The 27255-nt window shown below is 40.7% G+C and overlaps 1 protein-coding gene across 1 annotated transcript in view; it reads left to right on the forward strand.

Moving 5' to 3' along the window:
- Positions 1-3753: 3753 nt before the first annotated feature.
- Positions 3754-27255, forward strand: part of MTMR12 (myotubularin related protein 12) — a 32734-nt gene continuing 9232 nt past the window's right edge. Inside the window, exons 1-10 of the mRNA XM_086479701.1 lie at positions 3754-3813; positions 10709-10763; positions 11973-12112; positions 14012-14084; positions 15312-15442; positions 16107-16200; positions 18769-18892; positions 20085-20160; positions 23138-23244; positions 25431-25555. Coding sequence (XP_086335827.1) covers positions 3754-3813; positions 10709-10763; positions 11973-12112; positions 14012-14084; positions 15312-15442; positions 16107-16200; positions 18769-18892; positions 20085-20160; positions 23138-23244; positions 25431-25555 — 985 coding nt within the window. The remainder of the gene's footprint in view (positions 3814-10708; positions 10764-11972; positions 12113-14011; positions 14085-15311; positions 15443-16106; positions 16201-18768; positions 18893-20084; positions 20161-23137; positions 23245-25430; positions 25556-27255) is intronic.

The following is a 27255-nucleotide window of genomic DNA, read 5'->3' on the forward strand; positions in this document are numbered from 1 at the left end:
TTTTAACACTTAATTTGTTACACCTGCCCAACCTACAGCAAAGTGCCCACAACACAGAGCGGCCTTCAACCCCTGCCCATCCGAGCACCGTTGGGACTCCCCAAGGCACTGAGATTTACAAAGCCCCAGACTCAGAAAAGCTGAAACGTCGTACAAAGCTGTGTTCAATGATCTTTGCCAACTGCGCTCCATATATTGCCTAGGATAATGCTTTATCCAGGCTACTCAGTTCCCAGAGCCAAGGCAATCCTGACGAGGAGGACTGTCACAGAGGAAAATATGAGATACAATTGGTTGTAGTTAAGAGGATCCCTGAAAGAAAACTGATAGGAAAGCTGCAAGCAGCTCGTTTGTGGCTCCCTTCCATCAGCCTGGGCACAGCTGAGAATTCAGTCCAAATAACTACTCAAATTAATGGCATGTAAGTTTTTTAAACAAAGCAATCTCTGTTCATGGGAAGAGATGGTCTGGGAGTTTCCCTCCTGCAGACAGCTCTAAAGGTGAATGCTGTGATTGTATTTTCAGAAAGAATGCAAAGATAAAATGGGGGCAGTGAAACACTGCATGTTCTTCACCCACCACAGACAAACTGGAACTTGGTTTTTAAAAAGTTTTACTCTTCTACATTTGCTTGACTGTCATTGACTTACATCTAAAATTGAACAAAATTAAATGACATGACTTTATAAGCTCACTTTTTTTTTTAATGTACAGAAAGTTATTGGCAGCATGGACAAGACTTCCCATTTAGAAGTAACATGGGGGGACAGCTCCTGTTAATGCACCATCCCAGGAACTTCAATTTGCTGCAGAAAGATTTTTTAAAAACTTTTTGTTAGTGATGAGAACAATCCCAAACGATACAACACTGAACTGTCTTACTTCCTCATGGGAAGGGGGTGATGCAGAACACTACAGAGTAAAAATGCTGGAGGGAGGGAGCACATGAAAAGAACAGAACATTTAATACATAAATACAGAAATGAGAGGCAGAAGATGACTACAGAGGGAATGTAGAGATGAGGTGGGGAAGGGGAACACTCAGGAAAGCCAACTTCAGCCTGGCCAGACTGATTTCCTGAGGTGTCCTGAGCACCAGACAGTCTCTTGAGGCTGTTTCTGAACAAGGAGTTTGTCTAGGTACCCCCCATTACCTTTAGAAGGAGCTTATTTGCCTCCACTGTCTGCACAGGGAATCTATGGAGATTAGGTAGCTGGGCTGAAGTTGGCTTTTGTGAATACCCGTCACAGGCACTCCAGATTTTAGAAAAGAAAGGGAGAAGACTGCACACAGTTCTTTCTCTGGGGAAAGGGAAGATCACCAAAGCCCTCGGTGCTCTGTAATCTGTTGGGGTACAGTGTCTGGGTTGCAGCTGCCTTTTCAGCTGCAAATGTGCTTTTCTGAGGTAAGTTAACTTGCATGTGTGGTACCTTTGTTTCTTCCATTCCAGAAAACGAATGATGAAGTGGGTATCTGAATCCGGCCCTCAAATTCTAGGAAAAAAGCTTCAAGTCCTTTCCACCATAGGTTCAGCCCAGCACATTTGGCAGCCTGGGGAGGAAACCCCAGGAAGGAGCACTCCCTCTTCATTACCAAGGACAAGACATGGGACTATGTGGATATTTTGCTGATGCAGAACGGCAGTTACATTCCAAGTTCTTGGATGTAGGGGGTTTTTTGATGAGATGTTGAAGAATGAATTCCCATGTGCTTTGTGGGAATTAAAGCTCCTTTTGCACTTCCCATTGGAGTTAAGACTCTGGCCTCATGTCAAAACATCCCTTCCTCTCTGATACATGCTGTGCCAGTAAGCAGCTGCCTTTTCCCCTAGTCTGCTGTAAACTACAGGGCGCGCTTGGAGGTAATCTTGCTATTGCCACTGTAAATCCAGATGCTTTGAAAGATTATTTTGTTTTATGGCAATATTCTCTTTCTTTGTGTATTTTAATACACTGAAGATCATGGAGGTGCTGTCCCAATTTTCACAGGATCATAGAACCATTAAGGTTGGAAAAGACCTGTAAGGTCATCAAGTCCAACCGTCACCCTAGATTGACACAAATGTAATCTCATGGGCTGTACTTTTGACCTACGCATCTGAGGTCAGATGCGATGTGGAGAGAAACGTGAGAGATCGTCTGTGTGGGATCCCACACCAGAATAGCCTTTGTTATGAAACTACTAATGAGACTTAATCTCTGAGTTTTCTGGGTTCTTTTAGGCAGAAGGCGAGTCAATCCAAAAGACTTTGCATACCTTGAGTTTGAGACTGAAACTAGGGAAATTAATTTATTTCTGAATTAAAACAGTTACTCCACTTTATTTTTATAAATGTTCTCTTATGATTCCACATACCTCTTCAACTTTCCTAGGTCTGGGTTTGGAGCAAGGTAAATAAAATATTACAAGAAAAAAGAGGGGGAGCAATACGAAAAGTACTTATCATTAATATTTGAAGGAGCTATTGATTTTCACATCCTATGGTCTAATGAATTTTGTAAAATGTGTTTTATTTTTGTGATTCATAAAGTCTGCTCTGTATGCAAATTGTCGCCTGGGTTACCATTTGTCATTTAAATTGCCGGGTAGTCCTGCTGCACTGCCACAGGCAGTTCACAATATTTGCATTGTTCTGTATTCACATAAAAGTGAAGCTTCTAAAAGTAACCTAGATACCTGGTAAACCTGGTGTTCATTTACAGCTCTAATTATACCGTGTCCAAAGATGACGTTCCAGGGAGGCCATGGCTGTAACGCTTTAACAGACCTTGGGCAGAGGACAACTTCTCCAGGTCAGGTTTTAGAGGATTATTTCATGGGGAGCACATTTTATGCCATTTTCCTTGCACCTCTCCTGCCACAAGTAAACCTTGGCATCTCGATGCTTTGTTTAGATTTTGCTTAACATTGAATTTCCTTACGAGCATGCATGGATACAACACGGGCATTTTGCAGCTGAGTAAGAAACTGCGGGATGATAACTTAAAGGGACAACTCGACCAAGGAACAGACGAGAGCAGGCAGGCTTCACAGTGATGCAAGAAAGACCTGTTACCCTGAAATGAAAAAAATTCAGTGGGAACCCAGCTGGCTCGTGCCGTTCATCACAGGGCAAAGGAAGGGCCTGTGCAGGACAAACCGACAGGCACAGCCGGCAGCATTCAAATGGGTGGGGACACCCGCGGGAGAAAACCACGGATGCGGCTTCATCCCCACCGCCCCTCACCTGCCGCCGCCACCCTGCGCGGGGACGAAGCGCTGGAAAGCGGGTGCTCACTGCCTGCACGGCGCTTCACTGCCGCCTCACGCTGCGGGGACCGGGACCGGGACCGGGGCCGGGGCCGGGGCTGAGGCCCGGTCCTGGGCCCCAGCCCCGATCGCGCCGCTCCCCGGCCTGCGGGGCGCGGCACGGGGCACAGCGCCCGCCGGCAGCCGAGGCCACGCCCCCCCATTATCTTCCCTCTCCTCTGGCCGTCGCCCCGCCTTCTCCTGGCAAACCCTCTCGCTGCCAATAAGAGGAGGGGCGCTTGTGACTGACAGATGCTGCGCCCAGTGAGAACATAGGGTGGGGCGGGAAGGCGGTACCCTAGAAATGGCCGGCGGCGGGGCGGGTGGGCACTGGGCTAGGGGCGGGGTCAGTTGCGTGCGCCGGATGCTGCCGCGGCCGTCCTGAGGAGGAGCGCTGGGGAGCGGTGCCGACAGCAGCCGGTGCCGCCGCGGGCTCCAGGGGCAAACGGGAGGCGGCCGGAGCCATGTTGGGCAGCGGGGCCAAGGCGGCCAAGCCCTCCTTCGTGTCCTACATCAGCCCGGAGGTGCGGGGCCGGCGGGGCGGGCGCGGCCGCCCCGTAAGAGGGGGCTGCGGTGGTCGCCTTGAGGGAAGGGGCCGCCGGAGGTGCGGGTGGGAGAGCTGTCAGGCTGCTGCAGCCCCGGCCCGCTGGGCGGGGGGAGCCCAGCGGGGGCCGGGCCGGGGGTCTCGTCAGGGCCGCGGAAGCCCTGGTGCGCGGCCGGGCCCGGCCCGGCGGGGGATCTGCGCGGGTTCCTGCCGTGCTGCCGTTCCCTTCGCCCCTTTTCGCAGCGGGAGTTTTCCGTCGTGAGGAGCTTCGTGGTGCGGCTGTGGGATGGCGGGGAGGGGCATGAGGCTGGAGCAGGGGGTCGTTGAGTGTGCTGTTTCGGGGGTTGCATGCCTGGTGTGTCGAAGGTGCTGCCCCGGGAACGAGGGGGAAGCATCTTGCTTGTCGCTTCTCGAGGAAGCTTAAAAAATGTAGTTGGCTGATCAATTTTAAGTTGATTATTTTCCTGGTACTTCACTTGAATTGTTCTTTGTAAGCAGTGACCAGATGTCAGGCTGTCCTTGCGGCTGTTCAGCTTGTAAGGTGGGACTTTGCGGACCCCTTTTTCTTAACGCACCTTAACGTCACTTCACTCCTAGTGCGTGCTTTGCCTTTGCAAACTCCTTGGTTTTAGTTCTGTCGCTTGAAATCGCTGAGTCTCTCCTTAACAGCTTGATGTTGAACTCTTGCCTGTGCGTACGCTTCATATTCTTCCTGTTGTCCATTCACTTATTTATTGAAACTTACGTCAGCAGTTTGATTGAAGTAGCTTTAGACTCAGTTTACCAAGTTCATGTTGTTAGCAGGTAGCCTTGGATCAGTATTGTTAAGTATTCCTTCATGCTTATTCCTTGCACCTTGGAGAATCTGCTGGTTTCGTTCTTCATTAAATCTGAGATAACAATGCAGAGCTGTTATGGCTTAAGTCAGCTACGCTGTTTAAAAATTATGTTCTTATTTTGTGGTAGCAACTGTGGTTTTAGACGTTGTTCTGCCCTGGTGACTTGTAGTTTCATCAGTTTACTTTAAAAGTTTTCTATGTTCCTTGTATTTCCCAATGAAAACAGATGTAAATGATTTTCTGACAACACTGCAATACAGAGCAATGTAGTAGTATTGTGTTGTAGTCCTCCTTGCTTGCAACCTCCAGATTCTTTGGGCTTGTCCTTGTTTGCCTGGAAAGTTGTTTGAGACCTTAAGCTGCTGCTTCTAGGTTAGGAGAGCCCTACAATGAGAAAATGCAACAGGCAGAGCTGAGTTTTGTTCTAGCCCCATCTTGTTTAGTCCATCCTCAGGTACCAGAGTGATACAGTAGGTAATGTTCAGAAAAATAAAATGAAGTTAGCTTTAAACTGCTTTTGGGGTTTGTTTGGATATGAAAAGAAACAGAATCTCTGTTCATGTTAATATATGGCAAGGTGGAAGTAAGGAGTGAACAAAAAATGCTGTTTATTAAAGGAACAGAAGTAATTTCTTCTGTGAAACCCCTGAATGTCTCGAGAAGCAGCGTTTTTGACATCTGACTAAATATAACCTGGTTAGGCTCTGCTATGTGGAACCACAGATCAATCACTGGTCTGTTGAGAGTGAGACTGTAGGATGTTGATATTAGTGACACACTTCCCCTCAGGACAGACTTGGCTACCCTGCAGGAAGTGGGGTGAATACTAGGGTATAAAGTAAATGTTTTGACATGTCTGATGGTAGACTAGGAATATTTGTCTGTGGAGACATAGAAACAAAAACCAGTGAATTCATGTTTTCCAACTCTAGTATTTCAAAGCTGAAAGCATTTACAAGGCTAACAAGCTGGATAGTATTTTCCTTAAATACTCCTTAAAAGTCTTAATTTGAATAAAAATGTAGGCATTAAACTTGATTTGAAGCTTAATGTTACTTTTTGTGCATGCATTCTTAAAGTTAAATCCTTCATGTTAATTCCTCCAGAATATTAGTTCTTGTATTAGCCCTTTAAAATATGTTCTGCTTCATGCTGCTTGTCCCTGAAATCTGGAGTACACCTCAGGTTGCTGAGCTGTGAGGGTAGCTTTCATACTTCTTGGGCTTTGTCTCTCAAATCATGCATTGCTGTTAGCTTGTGCCCACTATGAATACTTGTTTGTAAAACCTCATACAATAGTGTGTGTTCTGTAGTGATCACTTTTAAAATAGCGTGGTGCTCCTAAATTGGGGTGATGGAATTGAAGGATGGGATAGAGAATTTGAGTTAGCAAAGTGAGCAGGTGGGCTGTGGGGTGTTGAAGTCAGAGGAGATGGACAGGACAATGTAAGGAAAGAGGAAAGGATAAAAGATGAAACAGATATGGAAAACATGCGCTATGATCTAATGGGCTCTTGGATAATGGAGCTGTGAAAGGAAGGAAAACAAGCAGTTAGAGATTATTTTCAGCACTGTTATTAAAGTGTAATATCTCCTCTGGATTGTATGGCATACAACACTGGATTAGGCTTGTTTGACCAAAAAATAGTCTTTCAGAAAATATTAAATAAGTATTGTTGTTTGTTTCTGAATACAAAGAATACGCTAAGCATGCACAGAGGTATTTCCTCTTTTGCATGAAATTCCAGTGAACTGTTAGACAAAAATTTGATTTATTTTACTCAGGAATACTGTATTCCCTGTTGGAGCACCACAACTAACTTGCAAATATTTCAGTATACGGTTTGACTTTTACAAGTAATAAAGGTATACATATAGTTAAGGAAGCTATCTCAGCCCTCTGTGTTAGCCTTATTTACTGTGAAGTATAAGTAAATAAGAAAAAAAGGATGGTCACAGCAAGCCTCACCATGATGTAGAGCTTCCCTGTGCAGAAATTACTTGTGGAAAACCATGTCACAATGTCAAAATAGCCCATGTTCTCACACCACTGCTGTTTACTGTCAACCTTGAAAGAATGTGTGCTTCAGCCAGTGCTCTTGAATCCCTGGAGGCAATAACTATTTTCTTCATTACTTGAATCTAATAAAAAATGTTTTTCCCAGTATGTTTACTCTTGTTTTCCATTGTTGACATTCTCAAGCACAGGTGTCCAGGTATGGATAAATGAAAACAGTACTGTGGGGTAAGGTAGGTTCGGATCTTACAGCATATAATTTGCAGCAGCAGACTGTATGCACAGCTCTTTGCTGAGAGTGATAAGTAACATCCAGTATCAACAGGCCATATACATGCTTTGCAATACTGATTTAAAAAAAAAAACCCTAAATCCTCAGACAAGATCTGGATTCTAGTAAAAAAAAAATTTTTACCAATTTCCTGTCTGCAGTTGTTTACCTTCCTGTGGAGTGGGAGGCAAGGAATTGCTCTCAGTTATGGTGAGGACAAAGAGTAGGAATCATTTGGGATCCCTTTCCTGCCCTAACTGTTAGGACCCTGTTAATATAGCATAGCTGCTTCTTGACCATACTAGCTTAAACTCAGTGTTGCGTGACACGTGGTGGCTCTTCTGTGCTTCAGCACTTGCAGAAGACATGTCTCCCCAGACAGACTTGGGGAATATATTTTAGCCCCTTTAAATACTTTTTTTCAGAGAGAGCTGAATGTAGTCCTTGGGCATTGCAGATTGTGCAGTTGTTCCCTATAGTTGTGTAAAAACCAAGAAGAAAAGAGGTGAGCCTTTCCTTAAGAAAAACAGTTTCGCTATTTTGTTGTCTCCCCCCAATTGAAGCAGAGAATGCAAGGAGCATGGTGTCCCTTTCCCTGGCACTTTGTGGTTTCATAGTGCTGTCAGCTGAAGTCATTTTGAACTAACAAGTAGGAGTGATGCATTATGAATTTGCGTGGTGTGGCATGTTGTCAGCCTGCAGTTTTGGTAAGATTTGGTACTCTGCTGTTACAATTGATAATTATGGGGTATTGCTGTGTTGTCTACCACTGTTTGATAGCACAAACTTAAGTGCACAGGTGAGAAGCATCTCTGAGAGAGGAGTTTCTAAAACCTTTGGTGAAGTTGAGGTATTTGTTTATATCACTTCTGAGGCAATCCAAAGTTAATTTTCCTCATTTGCATGGTGTCCTATGGGTATGTGCTTTTAGCTGTTGTGGGGAGTAGGATTTCCTGAGTTGCATCTTGAGTGAAAAGTGCCAAGATGCTGCTTGGGGCATTCAGAATGGGGAAGCTACAGATGAAGTAGTATCTGTCTAGAGGTGTGCATGGCATTTGGTGGTCATATATGGAAAGTGTTTGCACGCTTAACTTGGACAAATGGTCAGAGGGTGGTTTCCTGAGGTCTGACTGGATTTAGTAGCTTGTGGAAAGGGACAGACTTGCTTCTGCTGCTTCCCTTTCTTTTGTTTCTGTGCTCTTCTGACCTGTTGATGAGCTGGTTTGCTAACAATAGGCAGTAACAACAAAACCAAATGTAGCACAAGTACAGGCTTCCCAGCTGATCTTATGAACCAAATTACCTCACCGTGTAGTAAGACAAGCCCAGGGATAAAAGGGGTGGGTGAGTGAATATGAACTGTGTGACTGGTTAAAGGAGTGTTGAGGAGCGTGCAAGGACACATGCAAGTGTCAGCAGGCTCTTAAGTTAGCACTAAGATCTGTGTTGCCGCAAAACTGAAATCGATGAGAAAAATAAAGTTGAAACAGAGTGGAGATGTTAGCTGAACCTCGGGGTTCCTGCACAACTTGCACTGACTCATGGTAAACTGACAACTTTTCTTCATAAAGATCTTTGCCTTCTCTCTTAAAAGAGGAAATACAAAATGTGACATTAATAGAATTTGATGTGTTTTAATGTCCTCCCTTGGAAAATGAGCGTGGCAGCATGGATTCTTCAGCAATGTTCATGGCCTGCATTCTAGCTATCCCTGGTGCATATGAATGAAAATGGTCTTTAAAATATTTGTATTATGGGGATATAAATGTTGACTTTAAAATAGAACTCTTCTGGAGTCTTGGCTCTTGGAAGCTATGTATGTTATAGGAATTCTGCCTGTAATAAGCACTTCAATGTCTGTGAGGTTTTGTCAACAACGAGTGAAACTGGATTTTACAAGCTGATCGCAGTGTTTGACTGAGGTCTCAATTCTGCTGTGATGCTATTTAATTAAAATTCTAATTCCTTTCAGAAGATATCCCAAACCACTTGTTCAACATTATTTGCTTCTGTGATACCTGTAATAAAAGCTTCGTTGCATTTTAATAGATGGGTGTAAGCTCAGAGAACTTCTTTGGGGTCAAGTATTTCCCTCAGGTCTTATCTGCCAATGCTAGCATAAACTGGTACTCATGGCAATAAGTACAAACATTCAAGCAGTGTGTATACATGAACAGTAGTTATTACATGCTTTATGATATCCCCGAAAGTAAAAGTTACTGGAAAAGCATCTAGTTAGTATACTGTTTTAGTGTTCTGTAGCAGTGGTTGTTGGCGTATAGTTTGTGAGCACAGTGTTGCATTTATTTGCACACAAATAGCGATAGTAGAAGGCATAGCTATAAAGGCACTAGTAAACCCAAAGTTTAGCTTAGAGCTACCAGTGGTGAAGAGACCACACTGGGAAAATGTGTATGCATTTCTTCTCTGAATGCAGTAGTGTTCAGCTTGAGCCATGTTGTCAGCTAAATAAGTTACTATGCAAAGTGTGACCTTTGATTAAAATTTACTTGTACAACATCCACACTTAGATGTCAAAGGCAGAAAATTGTGGGGTTTTTCTGCGTTAGCTGCCAGCTCTAGTTCCAAATTTCTCTCTTCACCCCACCACCACTTTAATTTTATAACCTTTGCCTCTTTTCAACCTGTCTTTAATGTCTCTGGTGTTCTCATGACATGGCTTCCTGGTGGTCTTAGTTTTGCTGTGCAGCCTTCGAGCTTTGTTTTGGGTCTTCTGAGTGTTGAGAGCAAGAAAAGGGAAGATATTTTTATGTTCTCAGGGACTTCTATTTCTCTGTACTTAATCCAACAAAACTTATTGCTTATGTCTCCTTTTGATTGCTTGACTTGGTTTGCAATATCTGAGTCTTGATGCTGGTGACAAAATAAAATTAGCTTGCTTACTGCTGTGACCCCGGGGGGGTTTCCAGTTAACTAGTAGTTTTCCAGAAAGACTCCAATGCATGTGAAGTGTTTTGGGCTCAGAGGAGGAAGTTCTGAACTGGCTAAGCAGGAAGGGTGTAGCATGTCCTCTAATTTAATAGTCTTTCAGCTGGAGATTTTAGCCCAACTATCTATGCCTCATGGCTAGAATAAGCAGTACTGAGAATTAAGTATGTTTTGTGCAGTTTGTGTCCAAATTAAAGGATATCCTGTGATCCTGTGACTGGTTTTACCTCTTGGCTCTGAGATTCTGAAATCCCTTTCCCTGTAATCTTGGTAGTGTTGTTTAAGTAACTTTTGTACTTTTGATCGCAATAATACATGTAAGAAAATCAGAAACAGATTGTGAAGGGTGAAGCTTGAAAGACTGTGAAGGGTATATTAGAAACAAATGTTAAGTCATATGAGGAAAAGATTATGAATGAACTCTGGGAGACAGTATCGTAACACTAAGTTTATACTTATCGATTTACATGTGCTGAGAGAACTTAAAGTATTGGTAATGCTTTATTACTGTCTGTAACTTGCAGAAGTAGCGCATTTCCTTTTTTGTGTTCACAGCTGCATGTGACTGACACTGTGAGTGTCAAACCCCTGACTTAATTGTTTAGCTAGTAGTCCACCGACCTGTAGTGGAAGGTGCACATTGCAAACTTATTCTCCTTAATTTAGGAAGTTTTTTTCTGTAATTTTAGTTTGACTGTTTGCTAGAATATGAGGAATTTAAGAGGGAGGGTGCTGTTATTTACAGCATGTGTTGAACATATGATCTTTGCAAAGTAATAATTACTCTTTCTCTCTTTAGGAAATACACATAAAGGAGCCCATAGAAAAGGAAGTAAAGCCTCACTTATTACCAGGTAACTGTATATTGATTTATTAGAATTAAAAAAATTAATCTTGTAAACAATATTTAAATATTCCCATGCCTGCAGCAAACACTCATGTGACATCAGTGTCCCAAGAAGTAAAACAGAGAGGGTTTGATGTAACCACCCACACAGGTTGAAATGTTTTAAAGATCTGTATCTGCATGGGTTGTTGAAAAACTCTGTAAAAATTTCAATTTTTGTAGGGCACAGTATCTTCAGGTAGGCTGCATGTGGAGAGCTGTCTATATTTCAGTTTGCCCTGTTTCTTAAAAGATAGTTGGGTGTTTTTTGTTTATTTGCTTACTGAAAATTAACTAATAGAGGCTTACTTTCCAGTTGCTTTACTTATGCCATGAGTTACTGAGGCCTTTTGATGCCTCATTCACTGTTTTTTTTTAATTATTATTTTTTAATTTACAATCCTTTCTTTTTAAAAAATATTTTCCATGATCAGGAAAGATGACATTACTAAAATAAAATATAAGTAAAAGCTTAGAATAAACTAGTGTTGTTCTGTTGGGTTTCCTGCACTTTATAGGAAAGATTAAGAGTCTGGCTGATCGTACGTAGTAAAACCTGTTTTTACTTTCTTAAACTCGAAGTTCAGTTCCTGCTAGTTTTAAGATTAGAACTTATTGACCATTATTTATGCAAACTTGTGTTTGAGAACTTTAAAATAGCCTTGGGACCTGTAAAATGAACATCATCTCCAGTAAAAGCTATGAAAAATTAACTACGATGACCTTGTAATAATCAACTCAAATGTTTCCTCATTCTTAGAGTTTAGCGGTATGGAAAACTGGAACAGTTTTCGACTTGTTTCTTGACTGTATAAACTACTCTTCAGTGGGCTTTTTTTATTCAGATACACACTTGTATGGTTGTTGTTTGCAACTCCACACATTGTTCTACCGCTTTGAGTAGGCCATGATGCAGGTACTTGTGGTTGCAGAACTCCTAAACATGTGCAGTTGAACAGTGTTCAGTCCATCTTGAATAATGTTAATGACCTGGGAGGCTCTCAATATACTGATTCCAGGAGCTGCCTCAGTTTTTTTTGTATAACAGTGATTAAATATCTTCAGGCATACAGTTACGAGAAGCTGTCAGGAAGTTAATGCTGAGTTTAAGATAACAGTCGAAATAATTTAATTATAAATGTCAGTTGTGTTGCAAGTCAGTGTTTGTTTTATACAGGTGAACTGCTGCTTTGCGAGGCAAGCACGGTATACAAATATATACAAGAAGATGGGTCAAATCGTGGCACCTATGGGAAGCTTGTATGCACAAACTTCAAGATTGCTTTCCTTGACGATGATTCTGCTTCGGATGATAATGTAAGTCTTCTAATTATGATTAAACAGGTGCTAAAGACATACACTGTCTCTGACTAAATAATATAAAGGATACAGAATGAGTATAGATTTATAAAAGTTTTAATGGGTGCAGTCTAATTTCAGTCATTCTGCATCGGCTTGGTCTATGCAGATCCTTCCTCTAGCTCTGACTAGTTAAGTAAAAACAGTGCAAGCCTGTATGTGGACACTTATCAGACTATCAGACATAGTTTATAACTCTTTATATCTTGTGAGCTGATAATTCTGTGAAGCTTAAGTTAATGAATTGTTTTAAAACTTAAATCAACAGTTTAAACCTGTTTCCTGACTGCTTGCCTAGTAGCAATTGCAAAAGTGTGAATGTCAAACATACTTCTATAGTGTTGTATAACATCTGTTTGACTTGACTTTGGGCTGTATCTGCAGAACCATTTCAGGGCTGCACAAGACTGAGTAAGCTAATACTCAGTGGAAATGCTCTAGATAATTGTTTGTGTGGCTCAGTAAAGGTCTGAATTATTCCATCAAAGTGCTGAAATTGAGCTGTCAAAGGGGAATGGTAATGCCAAGCCTTTTTCAATGTGGGTAAGCATCTGAAACAGTCTGGTCCTTTTAGGTGATGAAAGTGAAGGACAGACTAGTATATGGCTCTCAAGTGCAAGGTGATCTTGATGGTGGAGAAGAATGAGAAGAGTACGATTTGATGCACATTGATTGTTAACAGGTTGCCTAAGGAAGTTCTGGATGCTGAGTCCCTGGCAGTGTTCAAGACCAGGTTGGATGGAGCCTTGAGCAACCTGGTCTAGTGGGAGGTGTCCCTGCCATGGCAGGGGAATTGGAATTAGGTGATCTTTGAGATCCCTTCCAACCCAAACCATTCTGTGCTTCTATCATTGTAGCTGGAAGTTTCTTGGGGTAAAATTTCAGGGACTTTAAATGTTAAACTAAGGCTTCTGCAGCCAAATACTGATTTTTGGTCCTTCTGGAATTAATGAGCTGGGACAAAGCTGCAGAACCCTTTCCAGAGATCACATGATGTTTATGTTAAAGCTGGTAGTGACCATGCTAACTTCTGTTCCATTGCTAACTTTAAATCTTGGATTTATAGTATGCCAAATCACCTATATTTCTCTTAAAAAAAGTTCAGTATTAGCCACCTGATTCAGGGTGCTGCAGTCCTGGAAATAACTTGAATGATATTAACTCTGTTCACATCTGTCTTCGAGTAAAATGTAATTTGCGGATGTAGTGTACATCAGCTTTCTGGTAATAATATTTAACATAACAGTGTTTAATTGTGGCATCACTCAAATGTAATTTTTAACACTGAACTTATGGAATAATAAAATTGAAGGGAACCCCAAATCACTTCTTCACAAGTTGGGCAAAACAGTAGATAAGAGAATTGGGTTGTGCGTCGTCATTTTGCCCAGCGATAAATCTGGCTGCTATGTTGGAATATTCTTGGGATACTTGTTCTTTTAAGAGACTTTCTGTTTCCTGCCAGGTCCCCATAGCAAGGAAACTCGTCATAAAAGGGCTTGGATTGTATCAGGTTACCGTATTTCCTTTTTACTGCAGCAATTTTAGTTTGAAAAGTGACTCTCAATAGAAATGCATGCTTTGAAGCCATTTGAAAAGTAAAAACTATCTACATTTCAAGCATGGCTGAGTCTTAAATCAAACTGGATTTGCAGTTTATAAACTATGCGAGTATAACCTGCATCTGTCTTTATTTTAATAACTGTTCTTCAGTGTTCTATCTTATACAGCTTATAGGAATGAGCAGTAATGCTGATACTTAAATATGTACTGAATATATCCTTTCCTTCTGAGAAGGTGCTACTGCTTAGTAGTGTGACATTTCTAAGTTTGTTTTTTTTTTTTTTAATGTTCCAGGAGCCACAATTTAAGAATAAGATTGTAGGAGAAAATGACATAACCCTGCAATGTGTAGATCAAATCTATGGAGGTAGGTCAGCTTTCTCATCTTGGTTTAACATGCCTCACACTTCTGTGTCTCTGGTGCTCTTTGTCTGTACATGTACATGCTTTTTAGAAAACTGATAAGAGTTGTCACTTTGGAAACTAGGATTGGGTAGTCCAGAAAAACCAGTTACATTTAGTGATGAAATGACAGATAAGAGATCTATTAGAATCCAGTCTTATCCCTCAATCTTGTCAAAGCAACATTTTGATTAATTATCTTGCTGGGACAGACAGAACGATTCTTTCAAGATGCCATGATTCAAAGCAGAGAAGAGTCTGTTGTGAAAAGTCTCTGATGAAGATTGCTGCACAAGGATCTTCCAGTGTATCAACTATTTCTGTAAATATGGAGGTATTGACTTAATTTGAGCAATAGCACTGCAGAGCAGTACAGATACCAAATTCCCAAACAATACCTTTTGTTTGTCTAAGGGAACTTTGTTTTATAAGATTCATGACATCTTCAGAATATCAAAGGAGATAGAAAATGAGGTGTTAATTTACAAGTAAATCAATGAGTGTTTTGCAGCAGGGCTTACAGGTATGCCTGTATTGCTAAAAAAAGGTAAACGAGAATGGGACTGGGAATTTGTAAGTAGTGGGGAAGGCTTTATTGAGAAGCCTAACCTTGGACTGGTGTTAGAGTATTCAGAGTGTTTATGAATGGTGGTGTGGATTTGTGAAGGAGTCAGCTAGGTTGGGAGGATAGTGGAATCTGGTTATGAGACACTATTTAGTTTCTTATATAATGGCCTAGCTGGCAGCACTTGTAGTTGTGAAGTGATACATCCTCAAAAAGAAATGAACAAAGGGCTCTCTTGGGAACTTTATGGTGGTTAAAAAAAAAATAATTTAGGAACTGAATGATCTCAGTTGTTTGGGGACTTTCCCTTGGGCAAAACTACTAAATTATGTTCTTTATGCATCTCAACTTTGAACTTACTATGTAGTCAGAATGTGAACAGAGATAATCACTGAGCAGCTGGCTTACTGCAAGTTTGGTTTTTACATTGCAGGAGGTAGTTTGAGTGGGTTTAAAAAAAAAAAGTTGAGTATATTAGCACGAGAGCTTGCCAGTCTGTTACAGGATGCTTGTTTTGACTTGCTAAAACTTGGGCTTGAATTAGTTTCTTGAGAAAAGTCAAGCAGGGATAGCTTTATCAACTGATGGCAAAGTTCTTCTGTTTACTTAAACTTTTTAATTTTGCAGTTTATGATGAGAAAAAGAAACTTCTAACTGGACAACTGAGAAAATACCCAGAGAAACTAATTATCTACTGTAAAGACCTTAGAGTATTTCATTTCTGCTTGAGATACACAAAAGAAGAGGAAGTGAAAAGAGTAAGTATAGTAACTTAATTTGATTTTCTTCTTTAAGCTTAGTGTTGGGCGCTTAGTTGTGGGGTTGAAGGAAGAATGAAGTTCACCCTGAGAGGTGCCTTGAACTTGAAGTGTTTTCTGATTATTCCCAGTTGAGAGAGAAAGTAAAAGGCTTTGATTTCTAGCTAATCTTACTCATTAAATATGATTATGTATAGCAGCTAAAAAGATCAGATGCATGTCTCTTTGAAGAAAACTAGAGCTTTAGAGTACTGCATGAAATTAGCTTCAGCTGAGGCAAACTTGTAAAGCTGTTGTGTTTCTGGTATATTACATTTCAGACTTCAGCCTTTTTAATGTGAAAGCAGTTATTTTCCTGATAATTTGAGTTCTTTTCACAGGTTCATCTGAACTCCAAACTATGATTTTACTACCTTTATTTAAATAATAAGAATCATTCTGGAAGTTGAACATGTATAATACTTATTAAGCCAAGTGGGTATAGTGTCTTGCAGACAACAGAGAAAACTTTCTAAAGTCAGTTTTCAGCTGTTGGGGATAGAACCCATTGAACAGCTTTGTTTAAAACCTGAGGGAGGGGGCGGATGTTTAAAAGAAAAAAATAATTGTGTTTTTTACTGAGTCTTAGTCTGTGTTTGGGTGTTAATTTTTGGTCCTTTCCTAGATCGTCAGTGGTATAGTTCATCATAGCCAGACTCCTAAACTGCTTAAACGCTTATTTCTGTTCTCTTATGCATCAGCTGCTCCAAACAACACAGGTAAATGTTTTTCTATTTTTGATGTGTATTTGTGGCATACTGTCAGTTCCTTAAGCAGTCTGCGATGCTCAGTGGCTGAGTTTGTGCTCAGCATATGACTCTGACCTGCTGGCGCATAGCCTCAGAAGATTCATTTTTCTTTTGTTAGGCATTGTTAGACTTGTTGCTAAAAATATCTAAATTGTCTATTATTAGTTTCTGTGTCCTTCAGTAGTAGTTGCACATAACTTTTCCAAGCAAGAGTAGCATCACTGGATTGAAAACTTGCTGTGATCAATATGTGCAAATGCTTTTCATGGCTTGACTAGAGTGCTCTCATCTAGAAGATATTTTGCTTATTTTATCAATGTGTTTTTTCTGTACTATTGCAGTGAACCAAACTTCCTGCTCTTAATTCTTAAATCATTACTTTTTCAGTGGCATCTGACAAAGTACTTCCCTTTTTGCTCTTATTTGCAAGCGATCTGCTTCTCCCAGGCAACTGCAAAAAAAGCATAGGTTTGCATAGCAAGATCCCAGTAGACATCTGACTTCCTTTTGTAGCTAACTTATTACATAATCTTCCCACTTGATCAAACTTGGCTGCATAACATAGTAAGCTGCAAAATTCAAGTCGTCAGTACACTTTCTAGCATTTCATAGTTCAGACTTCAGCTAAAGTGATAGTGCTGTTTTGAATTAGGAACCTGATTCTTAGTGCACTGGGATTGCCTGTTCCTTTCACAGAGGGAAGTTTTGATGTACCCAGGGTATTAATCGGACGCTTATCAAAGTATGTCAAGGAGTTACAGAATCATTGAGGTTAGAAGAAACTGCTGGAGACCACCTAGTCATGTTCCTGTCCATCTGCCCCCGTTTAGAGTAGGGTAAACTACAGCAAGCTTGCTAGGATCATGTCCAGTTGGGCTTTGACTGTCTCTAAGGATTGAGACTCCAGAATGTTTCTGGACAGTCTGTTTCATTATTTGACTGTCCTTATAGTGAAAAAGTTTATTAATACATTTAAAGGGAATTTGCTGTCGTTCAGCTTGTGCGCACTGCCTTTTGTCATGTCACTGGATACCACTGAGTCTAGGTCCATCTTCTTTACTCCCCTCCCCTGCTTCCACCCCCAGTCAAGTGTTTATACACACTGGAAAGATTTCTTGCCCCTCTCTGCCCCTGCTAAGCCTTCTCTTCTACAAGTTGAATGATTGCAGCTCTCAGTCTCTCCTCTTATCAGGTGCTTTGAGCCCTTTAATAATCTTAATGGGCCTTCAGTGGACTTGGTCCAGCAAGGCTGTGCCTGTCTTCTGCTGGGGAGTCCAGCACTGGACACGGCACTTGAGGCACGGCCTCAGCAGTACTGAGCTGAGAACAGCAATCACCCGATTCAACCTGTAGGCAGTGGTTTTCCTATGCAGCCCAATAATACGTTGGCCGCCTTTGCTGCAAGGGCACATTGCTGGCTCAGGTAGTTCCTGCAGGCTTTGTCTGTAACTGGTGGTCTGTTTGAACTACGAACATCAGAAAGACTGTAAGCTTTTCCAGGTAGAGATTAAGCAAATATGGGAGAAACTTAGTTTTTATAGCAACATTGAAATGTTGTGCCAGAATTCTTTCGTATTTTCATAACTGTCTTCAATAATAAATCTCTGGGTCTCATTCTTTATGAAGTTGTTACAGGAAAAACCAAGTAGACTTTAGAAATCGGGTTTTATGCCTCTTATGGTCCAATACTCTTAAGATTTTAACTTGTCCCATAGACCTCATTATTAATGTTCTGTTTCCAGCTGTGAATTTTTCATCTACATTGTCTTCATACGATGAAAAGTTTCAACTTGCCATTGTCTCTTCTGTGGAAATTCTAGCTCTGTTTGGTATTTCAGTGCTAGCTGATATTGCAGGATACTTAATTATGATGAGTACCTAAAACGATTGGCATTACTCCATAAATTGTGTGGTTATTATACAAGATCTGAGGCTAAATCAACCTGCTGTCATAACTGTTGCTGAGGTGGCTAAATAGAAATACAGGAAAAGTTCTCAGTTGAAATGATGGAGACTTTTTTTCTGTAACCAATTTTCTGCTCTTATGAAGTGCCTGAAATATTCTATTCAGTACAAAACTCCTATCCATGATAAAAGAATGAACTTTAAACAAAATGCAATATCTAAATTGCAGAAGGGCTTTTGATATGATTGTTAATTCTACATTTGAGCCTGTATCATTAGATTCCAGTCAGCTGCACTGGTATACAGTGGTATTTGCTGCACAGCATCCTCCGTTTTAGGCTGGATGTGGGGCCAGCCTCCAACTGTATGGAAGTTCCATAAGAACTGATTCATTTCTATAGAAGAAACTATTCCTGAAGTTATTGGTTAAAGCAATATTTGACAGAAGATGTGTTGTTAGCAGACAGACAGAAGCAATGTGGTATACAAAGGCATTTTATCTTTGACTTGAGGCTTTCTGTACACAAGGCTTTCTGCTTGCTTACCTTAATGAAAACTAATCACTTGATTTAGGAATGTTTCGTGTTAAGGTTCCTGGTAGTCTGCAAAGTTAACATTATTGATGTCTGACAGATGGAAGAAACCAAACTGTGATGTTTGATACTGTTGAGGATTGGCGTGATGAGTTGGAGCGGACCAAAGGAAATGTGAAATACAAAGCAGTGACTACCAATGAAGGTTACAGAGTTTCTCAAAAGTAAGCTTGCCCTGGTTAATAGTGAACTTTGGATATATGTCTCATTAAGACTTGAAAAAATCAGTTCTACCTTTGATGCTGAGCATTATACGGTTGTTTTAAGTTTTTCTTAGGATCTGGTTTTCATTTTGATTTATGGGATACTTTGATTTGGGACCTCAGAAGGTTGTCTTACACAACCCCTGCTCAAGCAGGGTTAACGTCAGCATTAGATCAGGCTACTCAGGGCCTTGGCCAGTTAAGCTTTGAACATCTCTAGGGGCAGAGAATACCGTCTTAAAATGCAATAGAAAATATGTAGGTCTGGTACATTCACTTTCATCGTACTTACTGGTTAGGATGACATTTTCTCAGTGTTGTACCTTTACTCTGGTAAAACTTCAAGTTACATGCACTTGAGATTTTCTGTTGTTTTAGCAGAGGGGACTGGGTGGGGAAAGAGTAACTGATTTAAAGTATATCTGCAAAATGAGCTGATGGAAGTTAGGTTGTGCTGCCTTTAGTGGAAGGTTAAAGATGTGTATTTCTACCAGTTTAGCTAAGTAGCATCTATTGGTGAATGCTTTAGGATGTATACAAGGCTTTGTGTACTACTGTTGTTTAATAGTCAAATCCTGAAAGGTTTCACAGACCTTGGGAACAAACACCAATTTTTGTAGTCTTAACTATTTATCCTAGAACTCTTGTCTTGAGAGACCCAAGCTGAGATTAAGTAATTTGCTGCTTCTGTGGGCCTTGAACATAAATAGTGTTGGCTGGTACTGGAAATCCATGATGCATTAAATTACATTCCTGATTTGGGATGTGAGCATCTTGCAAGGCATGGAAACCGAACTGGTTATCTAATACTCTTTACTGTTTCAAAAAATACCCTTGTAGTGAGAGAACCAAGGAAGCTTTAACAATGTCTTAGGTATTAAAGGTAGGACTTAATTACAGCCTTGGAAAGACAGGGCAGTGTTGCAGTGAAAATAATGAAGAGCTCAAGACTGAAAGAAAATACCTTATCCATCTGAAAATAAAGGGAGGGTGTTGAGGACAACATAATTATTTACTAGGAAAGAGTATTGTAGCAATAAGAGTGAATATATAATTAGCATGTGGGCTAGAACACTCACCATAATTTAAAGGAGCTTGGAGATTGTTCTTTGTTCAGTTTTTAAGTGCAAGAAACTCTTTTTTGTTGTCTTAGGCTGCCTTTGTATTTTGTTGTTCCCATATGCATTTCTGAAGAGAGTATCTTGAAGTATGAAGGTAGAGGCATTCCTGTAAGTATATATGTGTGGCTGAGGGTAAGAAATCTTAATGAGAAGAAAAAAATTCAACTAGCATTTCAGATGTTACTGCATATTATATTCTTTAGAACTTGTTTTTAACAGCTTATAGGTATACCTAGCCATCTATAGAAGAGGAAACAGATGTTGGAAGGAGGAAATGCTCAAAGTATTCTGTGTTCCCCTAAACACTGTAAAGCGAAATATATATGTATGGTTCACAGCCCTTTTACTTCTTTCGGATGTCTAATGTCCTGTAGTCTACATGTACTAGTCTGTCTATCCATAAGCCTGTTTTTCATGAGACTGAGTACTGACTGGCATCTAGCTGGGGCAGGATGTAGGGCTTGAAATGCTATTTGGATATTGAGGTGAAGACCATGCATGTACAAGTATAGCTGAATACCTCCAGTTACCTAGCTCGGGTGCTGGTACGTAGTATGGCTGTGATGGTGCAGCATTTTTACAAAGCCAAGTAGCCTAACTGGAAAAACTAGTTCTACCAGTCTCAACAGAAAATGAAATTAAATATACTGTTTTGTACCCTGTAGCAAGCTGGCTTTGGCTTCCTACCTCATACCAGGGTTTAAGAACCAGTAAGATAGAGTAGATAGAAACAAGGAGCAAAGTAACCTCCCTTACGAGGTTTTGCCTTAGTTGTTGCATGTCTGTCAGACTTGCCGTGGAAAACCATGTTCACTTCATGCCCTTAAATTAATTGGTCGATGGAGTAGATAGTGGTGTTCTGTCCTGCCTAATTTGTCATTTCAGATTGTGAAGTTCAAAAAAGTTCAGTTCACTTTTTCTCAGATAGTCAACAGTGGCTGTTACACAGCAACAGATGTGATATTTATTTATTTATTTGTTTGTTTGTTTATTTATTTATTTATTTATTTATTGCAAAAGCGAATTTTTTTTTTGGTCATCTTTCATTCATAGAATCATAGAATAGCTTGGGCTGGAAGGGACCTTTAAAGGTCACCTAGTCCAACACCCTGCAATGAACAGGGACATCTTCAACTTGATCAGGTTGCTCAGAGCCCCGTCCAATCCGACCTTGAATGTTTCCAGGGATGGGGCTTCTACTACTGATCTGGGTAACCTGTTCCAGAGTTTCACCACCTTCATTGTAAAAAAAATTCTTCCTTGTGTCTAGTCTAAATATACTCTTTTAGTTGAAAACCATTACCCTTGTTGTATTGCAACAGGGCCTGTTAAAAATCTGTCCTCATCTTTCTTATAAGCCCCCTTTAGGTATTGAAAGACTGCAATAAGGTCTCTCTGGAACCTTCTCTTCTCCAGTCTTAATAACCCAAACTCTCAGCTTTTCTTCGTAGGAGAGGTATTTCAGTCCTCTGATCATTTTTGTGGCCCTTCTCTGACCTGCTCCCAGAGGTCACTGGCTTTCTGGAGCTGAGGACTCTAGAGCTGAATGCAGTACTCGCCAGAGCAGAGTAGAGGGGCAGAATCACCTCCCTCGACTTGCTGGCCATGCTTCTGCTGATGCAACCCAGGATATGGTTAGCTTTCTGGGCTGCTCATGTCCAGCTTTTCATCCACCAGCACCCCCAAGTCCTTCTCCGCAGGGCTGCTCTCAATCCCTTCCTCCTCCAGCCTGTATTGATACTGGGGATTGCCCTGACCCAGGTACAGGCCCTTGCACTTGGCCTTGTTGAACCTCATGAGGTTCACATGGGCCCACTTCTCAAGCTTGTCCAGGTCCATCTGGATGGCATTGCATCCCTCAGACATGTCAACTGCACCACTCAGCTTGGTGTCATCTGCAAACTTGCTGAGGGTGCACTTGATCCCACTACGTCAATGATGAAGATACTAAACAGCACTGGTCCCAGTATGGACCCCTGAGGGATGGCACTTGTCACCCATCTCCATCTGGACATAGAGCTGTTGACCACTTACCCTCTGGATGTGACCATCCAACCAATTCCTCACGCACCGAACAGTCCACCCATCAAATCCAACTCTTCCAATTTAGGGAGAAGGATGTTGTGGGGGACTGTGTCCAAAGGTCTTACAGAAGCTCAGATAGATGACATCCATAGCTCTTCCCTTGTCCACTCTTCAGAGGCCTTGTGGAACTCTTCTAATTTCCAAATTCTTTTTCGGAAGCTAGTGTCAAAATAGCTTGACCATATTAAATTGTTTTGAAATGGCAGTGAAAGGGCTATACAGTAATTTTTTCCACTCTTAATGATTGTGAGCTTTCTACATCCTTCTGAGGTGTACCTCTTGGCTAGCATAAATTGGTAGCAGAACTTTAACTTCTGATTTGACAAATACAATTCTGACTCCCAGTTTCAAAGGCAGTTTAAAGATCAGCTTGAGAGCTTCAAGCTGTGGGTACAAGTCAAGAAATTATGTGTAAAGGGAAGTAAGAAGCTTTGAGAATTGATTTGCTGCAAAGATTACCTGTAACTATGCAATCCGATTTAGTTGTGAACTGTTTGTTTAATATCTTACTTCATATGCAGAGATGACCCTTTATGCATAGCTCACATGGAAGGGCATGACAGTGTATCTGTTGTGCATTATCTTGAGGCTGAACTGTAAGAAAAACTATATCTGTGTGGGGAAACTGATGGCTAATATGAGCTACTTAAAAGAGCTATCTTGCTGTGGCTTATCTTCCAACCTAATTTGGCCATAAACATTTTGATCAATTCTTTTTTTACTTGTGAGGGCAGTTGAGAAAGTCATGTTCTGATATAACCTGACATTTTACGTTTTCCTGTGCCTGTATAAAGCTTAACTTAAAACTTAGAAGTGATAATGCGGTGTGCTGAGGCATGTAGATTTGGTGCAGATGTAGAAGTTTGCTTCTGCTGTTGGGTTTGTTGCATACACTAAAGAAGTGCAGCATAGAGAAATTTCTTGTAATTAGTCACTTAAGCAAATACATTGTATGGGACAGTTTACCAATTTTTATCACCTGGTAAATGTCTTTCTGCAGATTTGGTGTTGGTCTTGCCATAATGGTGCTGCTCTTCTCAAAATGTCTGCGTTTCCCAAAGAACAGGATGACAGCACTTCACAAATGCAAAAAGCCTTCTTGGATGGGTCAGTAATAGCTATTCTGTCCACAACACTTTGCTTGGTATGGACCTTGCTTCTCTTTTTCCATATATGCTATATCTTTAAGCTTGCACGCATCAGGAAACAAGTTCTAGATCTAAAGCTAGTTTTCTGTAGTTAAATGGGTTTAAGCCCTTGGCCTAACAGCATTGGTCAATTGTGCAGAACTGTAACATCACTGAAGGCTCATTTGTGGAAATATATACATACAAATCTCTGCACAAACTGTGGCGTGTTATTAGGTAAAGCAGCACCAAAGCCTGTAGGTCTTAGTTAAATGTAAAGAATCATTAGCTGATGGGCTCAATTTTGTTTGCAAGTGAGAGAAATCTAGACTCCATCTCCAGACATGGGTTTGCAAGCTGCGTTATAAATCTCTGAACTCTGCCATCTTCTGAGAACTAGATTCCTGTTCTTAAATAACTTTAGATAAAGTGACCTAAAATGATTGAGACATTCTACCAGTTCACTACTGCCACTTTCAGATGCAATGGCAGACAACACTTTGTTTCAGCTGTGAGGTAGTGAGCTGAATTAGCTCAGCAGGCTGAAAAATGCCAAAGTTAACATAAGGGGAAGAGCACAGCTGCCTGGCTAAGAGTTATGGCAATGACATATTGCTCTGGTTTTCTGCCTTTTTTTTTAACCTGTTGGGTGTCCTGGAGAGAACTTCTCTTGTAGCAGTAAGCTATTAGATCAGGCTAGTATATATAGTTTGTACTGCTTTGCTGCTAGCTCCTTTCTCCTCATAGATGGAGAACCTGTTAATCACGGAGAACTAACAGAAAATAGCTTGATTAGGCTCTTAAAATCTCTTTTATTGGTTTATAAAATTAATTCTACTTGCATATGAAAGGCTTTTGACCCTTCTTGCAGGTTCTCTAATGTTTCTCCCTTGAAATGGGGAAGCTTACATGACTTGTAACTCTTTATTTTTTTTTAACGCTATTTCATGTGAAAGTAAGTAAAACTAGCAGTAATCTGTAACAAGGTATCAACTGATATTTTGATCCCTGGTCTGCGGCCATCTGAACTTAGGGTGATATTATTGGTTTTCTTTGCTATGGAGTACTTACTGGTGGTAATATTTAAAAATATATCTACAGATTGTCCAGAAGGGTGTGTTAAAGTGCCATTGTAATAGTATTCTGAACTCAAGCACACAGTAGGTGTTTAGCAGCTACTTCTACTGAAAAAGCTGTTCAGACCCAGATTTTCTAGCACAAATTGTTTAATTCAATTTGGAAGAAGCGTCATAATTGACAAAAGACTGTTTTCCCTAATTTCTCTTGTCTGATGCATCTTCTGGTAGATCTAGTAACCTGCATTTCTGATACAGGCACCTGTAGTTCTCAACTTAAAGCAGGCTTCTGTGCTACAACATACAGGAAGCAAAGTACTCTGTCCTGTCTGGGCAAGTGCCCGCAAGGCTTCACTTCTGAAGTATGAGCTAGAGCAGCTTTTCCCAAATCTTAGTAATAAAAAGCCAGCATGACAACAGAGGTATTTATGAAGCTGAAGTTCATCTGAGCTCTGGAGCCCAAATGAGAGGGGGTGTTCTGGGTCCAAACCAAAGCTTCTTCTGGCCTGGTATTTTTTCCCTTCCTCCTAGGGAAAAAAAGTAGCAGATATGTAGGGAAGTACAAGGCAGGTATAGGGTCTTGTTTGAGTCAATTTGTTCCTTCTTTCTTTAACTTACCTGTTTCTTTAGCAGACCCGGCAGCTAGGTATCAGAATGTAATTTGGTTTGTAAAAGTCAAGAAAAATTGTGTCTGCTGGGAAGTTTGGGTGTTTCTAGCCATCTCTTCTTTCTGGACTCACCTCTAAATAGCCCACTAGTAAAGTAATTTTGGTGTATCTAGTGAAGACAATACCAAAAAAGCAGTCATAAAATCAAGTAATGCTTGTAATATTCATAACTGCACAAATATGCATGAATATCACTTTACTGATGTGATAGTTAAGTGCAGCAAAACTTGTCATAACCTTGTAGGGAAGCTTCCAGCCAGTACTTAAAAATGCATGGAGGACATTAGCTTTACACACTGTGTATCTTTTAGTATTACAGCTGTTTCCCAAGCCATGCCTATTAACTTTGCCTTCAGTGATAATAGTTGGTGCATTATTTGACTTGTGAAGCAGAAGGCTTATCTCTTAATGATTTGATTTAGAATCTATAAGACAATTAGCAAACCTCCCTATGAACTCCTGAAGACGGATGACTTGTCTAGCAGCCTTCCATCTCTGCAAGATATCCAGACTGCATACACAAGATTTAAACAGCTGTTTTTGATAGGTAAGTCAAACTTTAAAATAGTCTTTTGTCTCTAAAGTAACCGAGATGCAAAGCGTAACAGTGCTGTTTTATGTCTCATGAATGCAGTCCTTGTCTTGATTGGTGTCTCGCTTTTGGCGGTTAAAAGCAGACTTTTAAATACATCATTGAGCACTGTGGTTATGACTGGCATGTTAATGGAGGTTTGTACTTCTTAAACTTACTACCTCTTGCTAAGCAGTCACAATATATGAAAATTACTTTTGAAGAGAGTTGACTAAGGAGTTTAAATGTTAGTTGGAATATACTAGCTGGACTGAAATTTATGGGAGAGATTTTTCAGTCTTCTGTGGTTCATTGAAAGGGAATATTGTTAACCTTTTAAGCCTTTGCGCTATGTCAAGAGTTGAGTCTAAATGCTAATTAATTTTTGCCCTAGCTTTTGTTACAAACTAGTCGCTTCTCAAAACATGTAAAGTGTAAGCTTGCTTAAAATTCTGTCACTTTGGCTGAAGGGCTAAACATGACTGCTGTGCATAGTAAGTCAACTTGAAAGGAGTGAAAATGGGAGCCATGTGAAAGTATAATCTAGGCTTTCAGTCTTTTTTCTGGGACTCTTACCTGGTTTGCTGTCACAGAACACCTCGCCTCTTGGCATGAAAAAAGCTCCACACCACCTTGCAACTGTGCAATGTGCCATTGGGCCATTTTGGACAGTGGGTCTTTACAAGATAATGAGGGTGAATGTTGCAATAACCTCTCTCTGGTGGCATGCTGAACACTGGGGCAGTGTACCTGTGGCTATTGATGTTGGACATAACTGAACTGATCATCAGTGAAGAACTGTGTATTTGCAGTGTAGCCTACAGACAGTATCCAAGTCCTATAGGTTTTATACGTGCAATTTAGCTGGTAAGTTAATATTGATTGCAAATTAGTATGAATTGTTTCTGGTAAATATGTAGTGAAGATTTCAGTGATGCTCTGAAGGGAAGTCCTAGATATGAGGTATTTGGCGGAGTTTCACATTGAGGATTTTGTCCAGAATACACTGTCAAATCCACAGTGAATCTTAGGAGATAAAAGTAATTACCTATATTTTAATGTCGTTTCTGGTAATTTACCCTCCTGTAGGAAAAAGGCCAAAGCATGAATATGTTTAGCATCTTTTGGGAAATACTGTGTATTTCAACGGTGTAGCTGTGTCATTGTCTTATATTACGTGAAGCAAAAGGGAATATGTTAAAACGGCATTCCAGTAAGTGTTTTTGTCTTAGAGCTTTTTAAATAAGCTTTGTTAGTAGACTATAGCTCACAGAATATAGCACTATGCCCTAGCAGTCCGAGGAAATCATTCAGTTAACTTTTTGCAGAAGATCTTACAGAAACTGACTACCTTACTACTGTTTTTCAAAGTCTGAACACATTAACTATTGGTTTTGTTCTGTACGTGCCTAGTTAATTTGATTTAGGTAACTTGGGGTTGTTGTTTGATAAGGTCGACATGACCTGGCAATGTGCCCTTGCATCCCAGAAAGCCAGCTGTATTCTGGGCTGCATCAAAAGAACTGTGACCAGCAGGTTGAGGGAGGTGATTCTTCCCCTCTGCTCTGCTCTGGTGAGACCCCACTGGAATACTGGGTCCAGCTCTGGGGCCCCCAGCGTAAGAAAGATATCGACCTGCTTGTTCAAGTCCAGAGGAGGCCACAAAGATGACCAGG

Source organism: Leptosomus discolor, chromosome Z (genome assembly GCF_034619465.1).
Source record: "Leptosomus discolor isolate bLepDis1 chromosome Z, bLepDis1.hap2, whole genome shotgun sequence".
In the NCBI taxonomy this organism is placed as follows: Eukaryota; Metazoa; Chordata; class Aves; order Leptosomiformes; family Leptosomidae; genus Leptosomus; species Leptosomus discolor.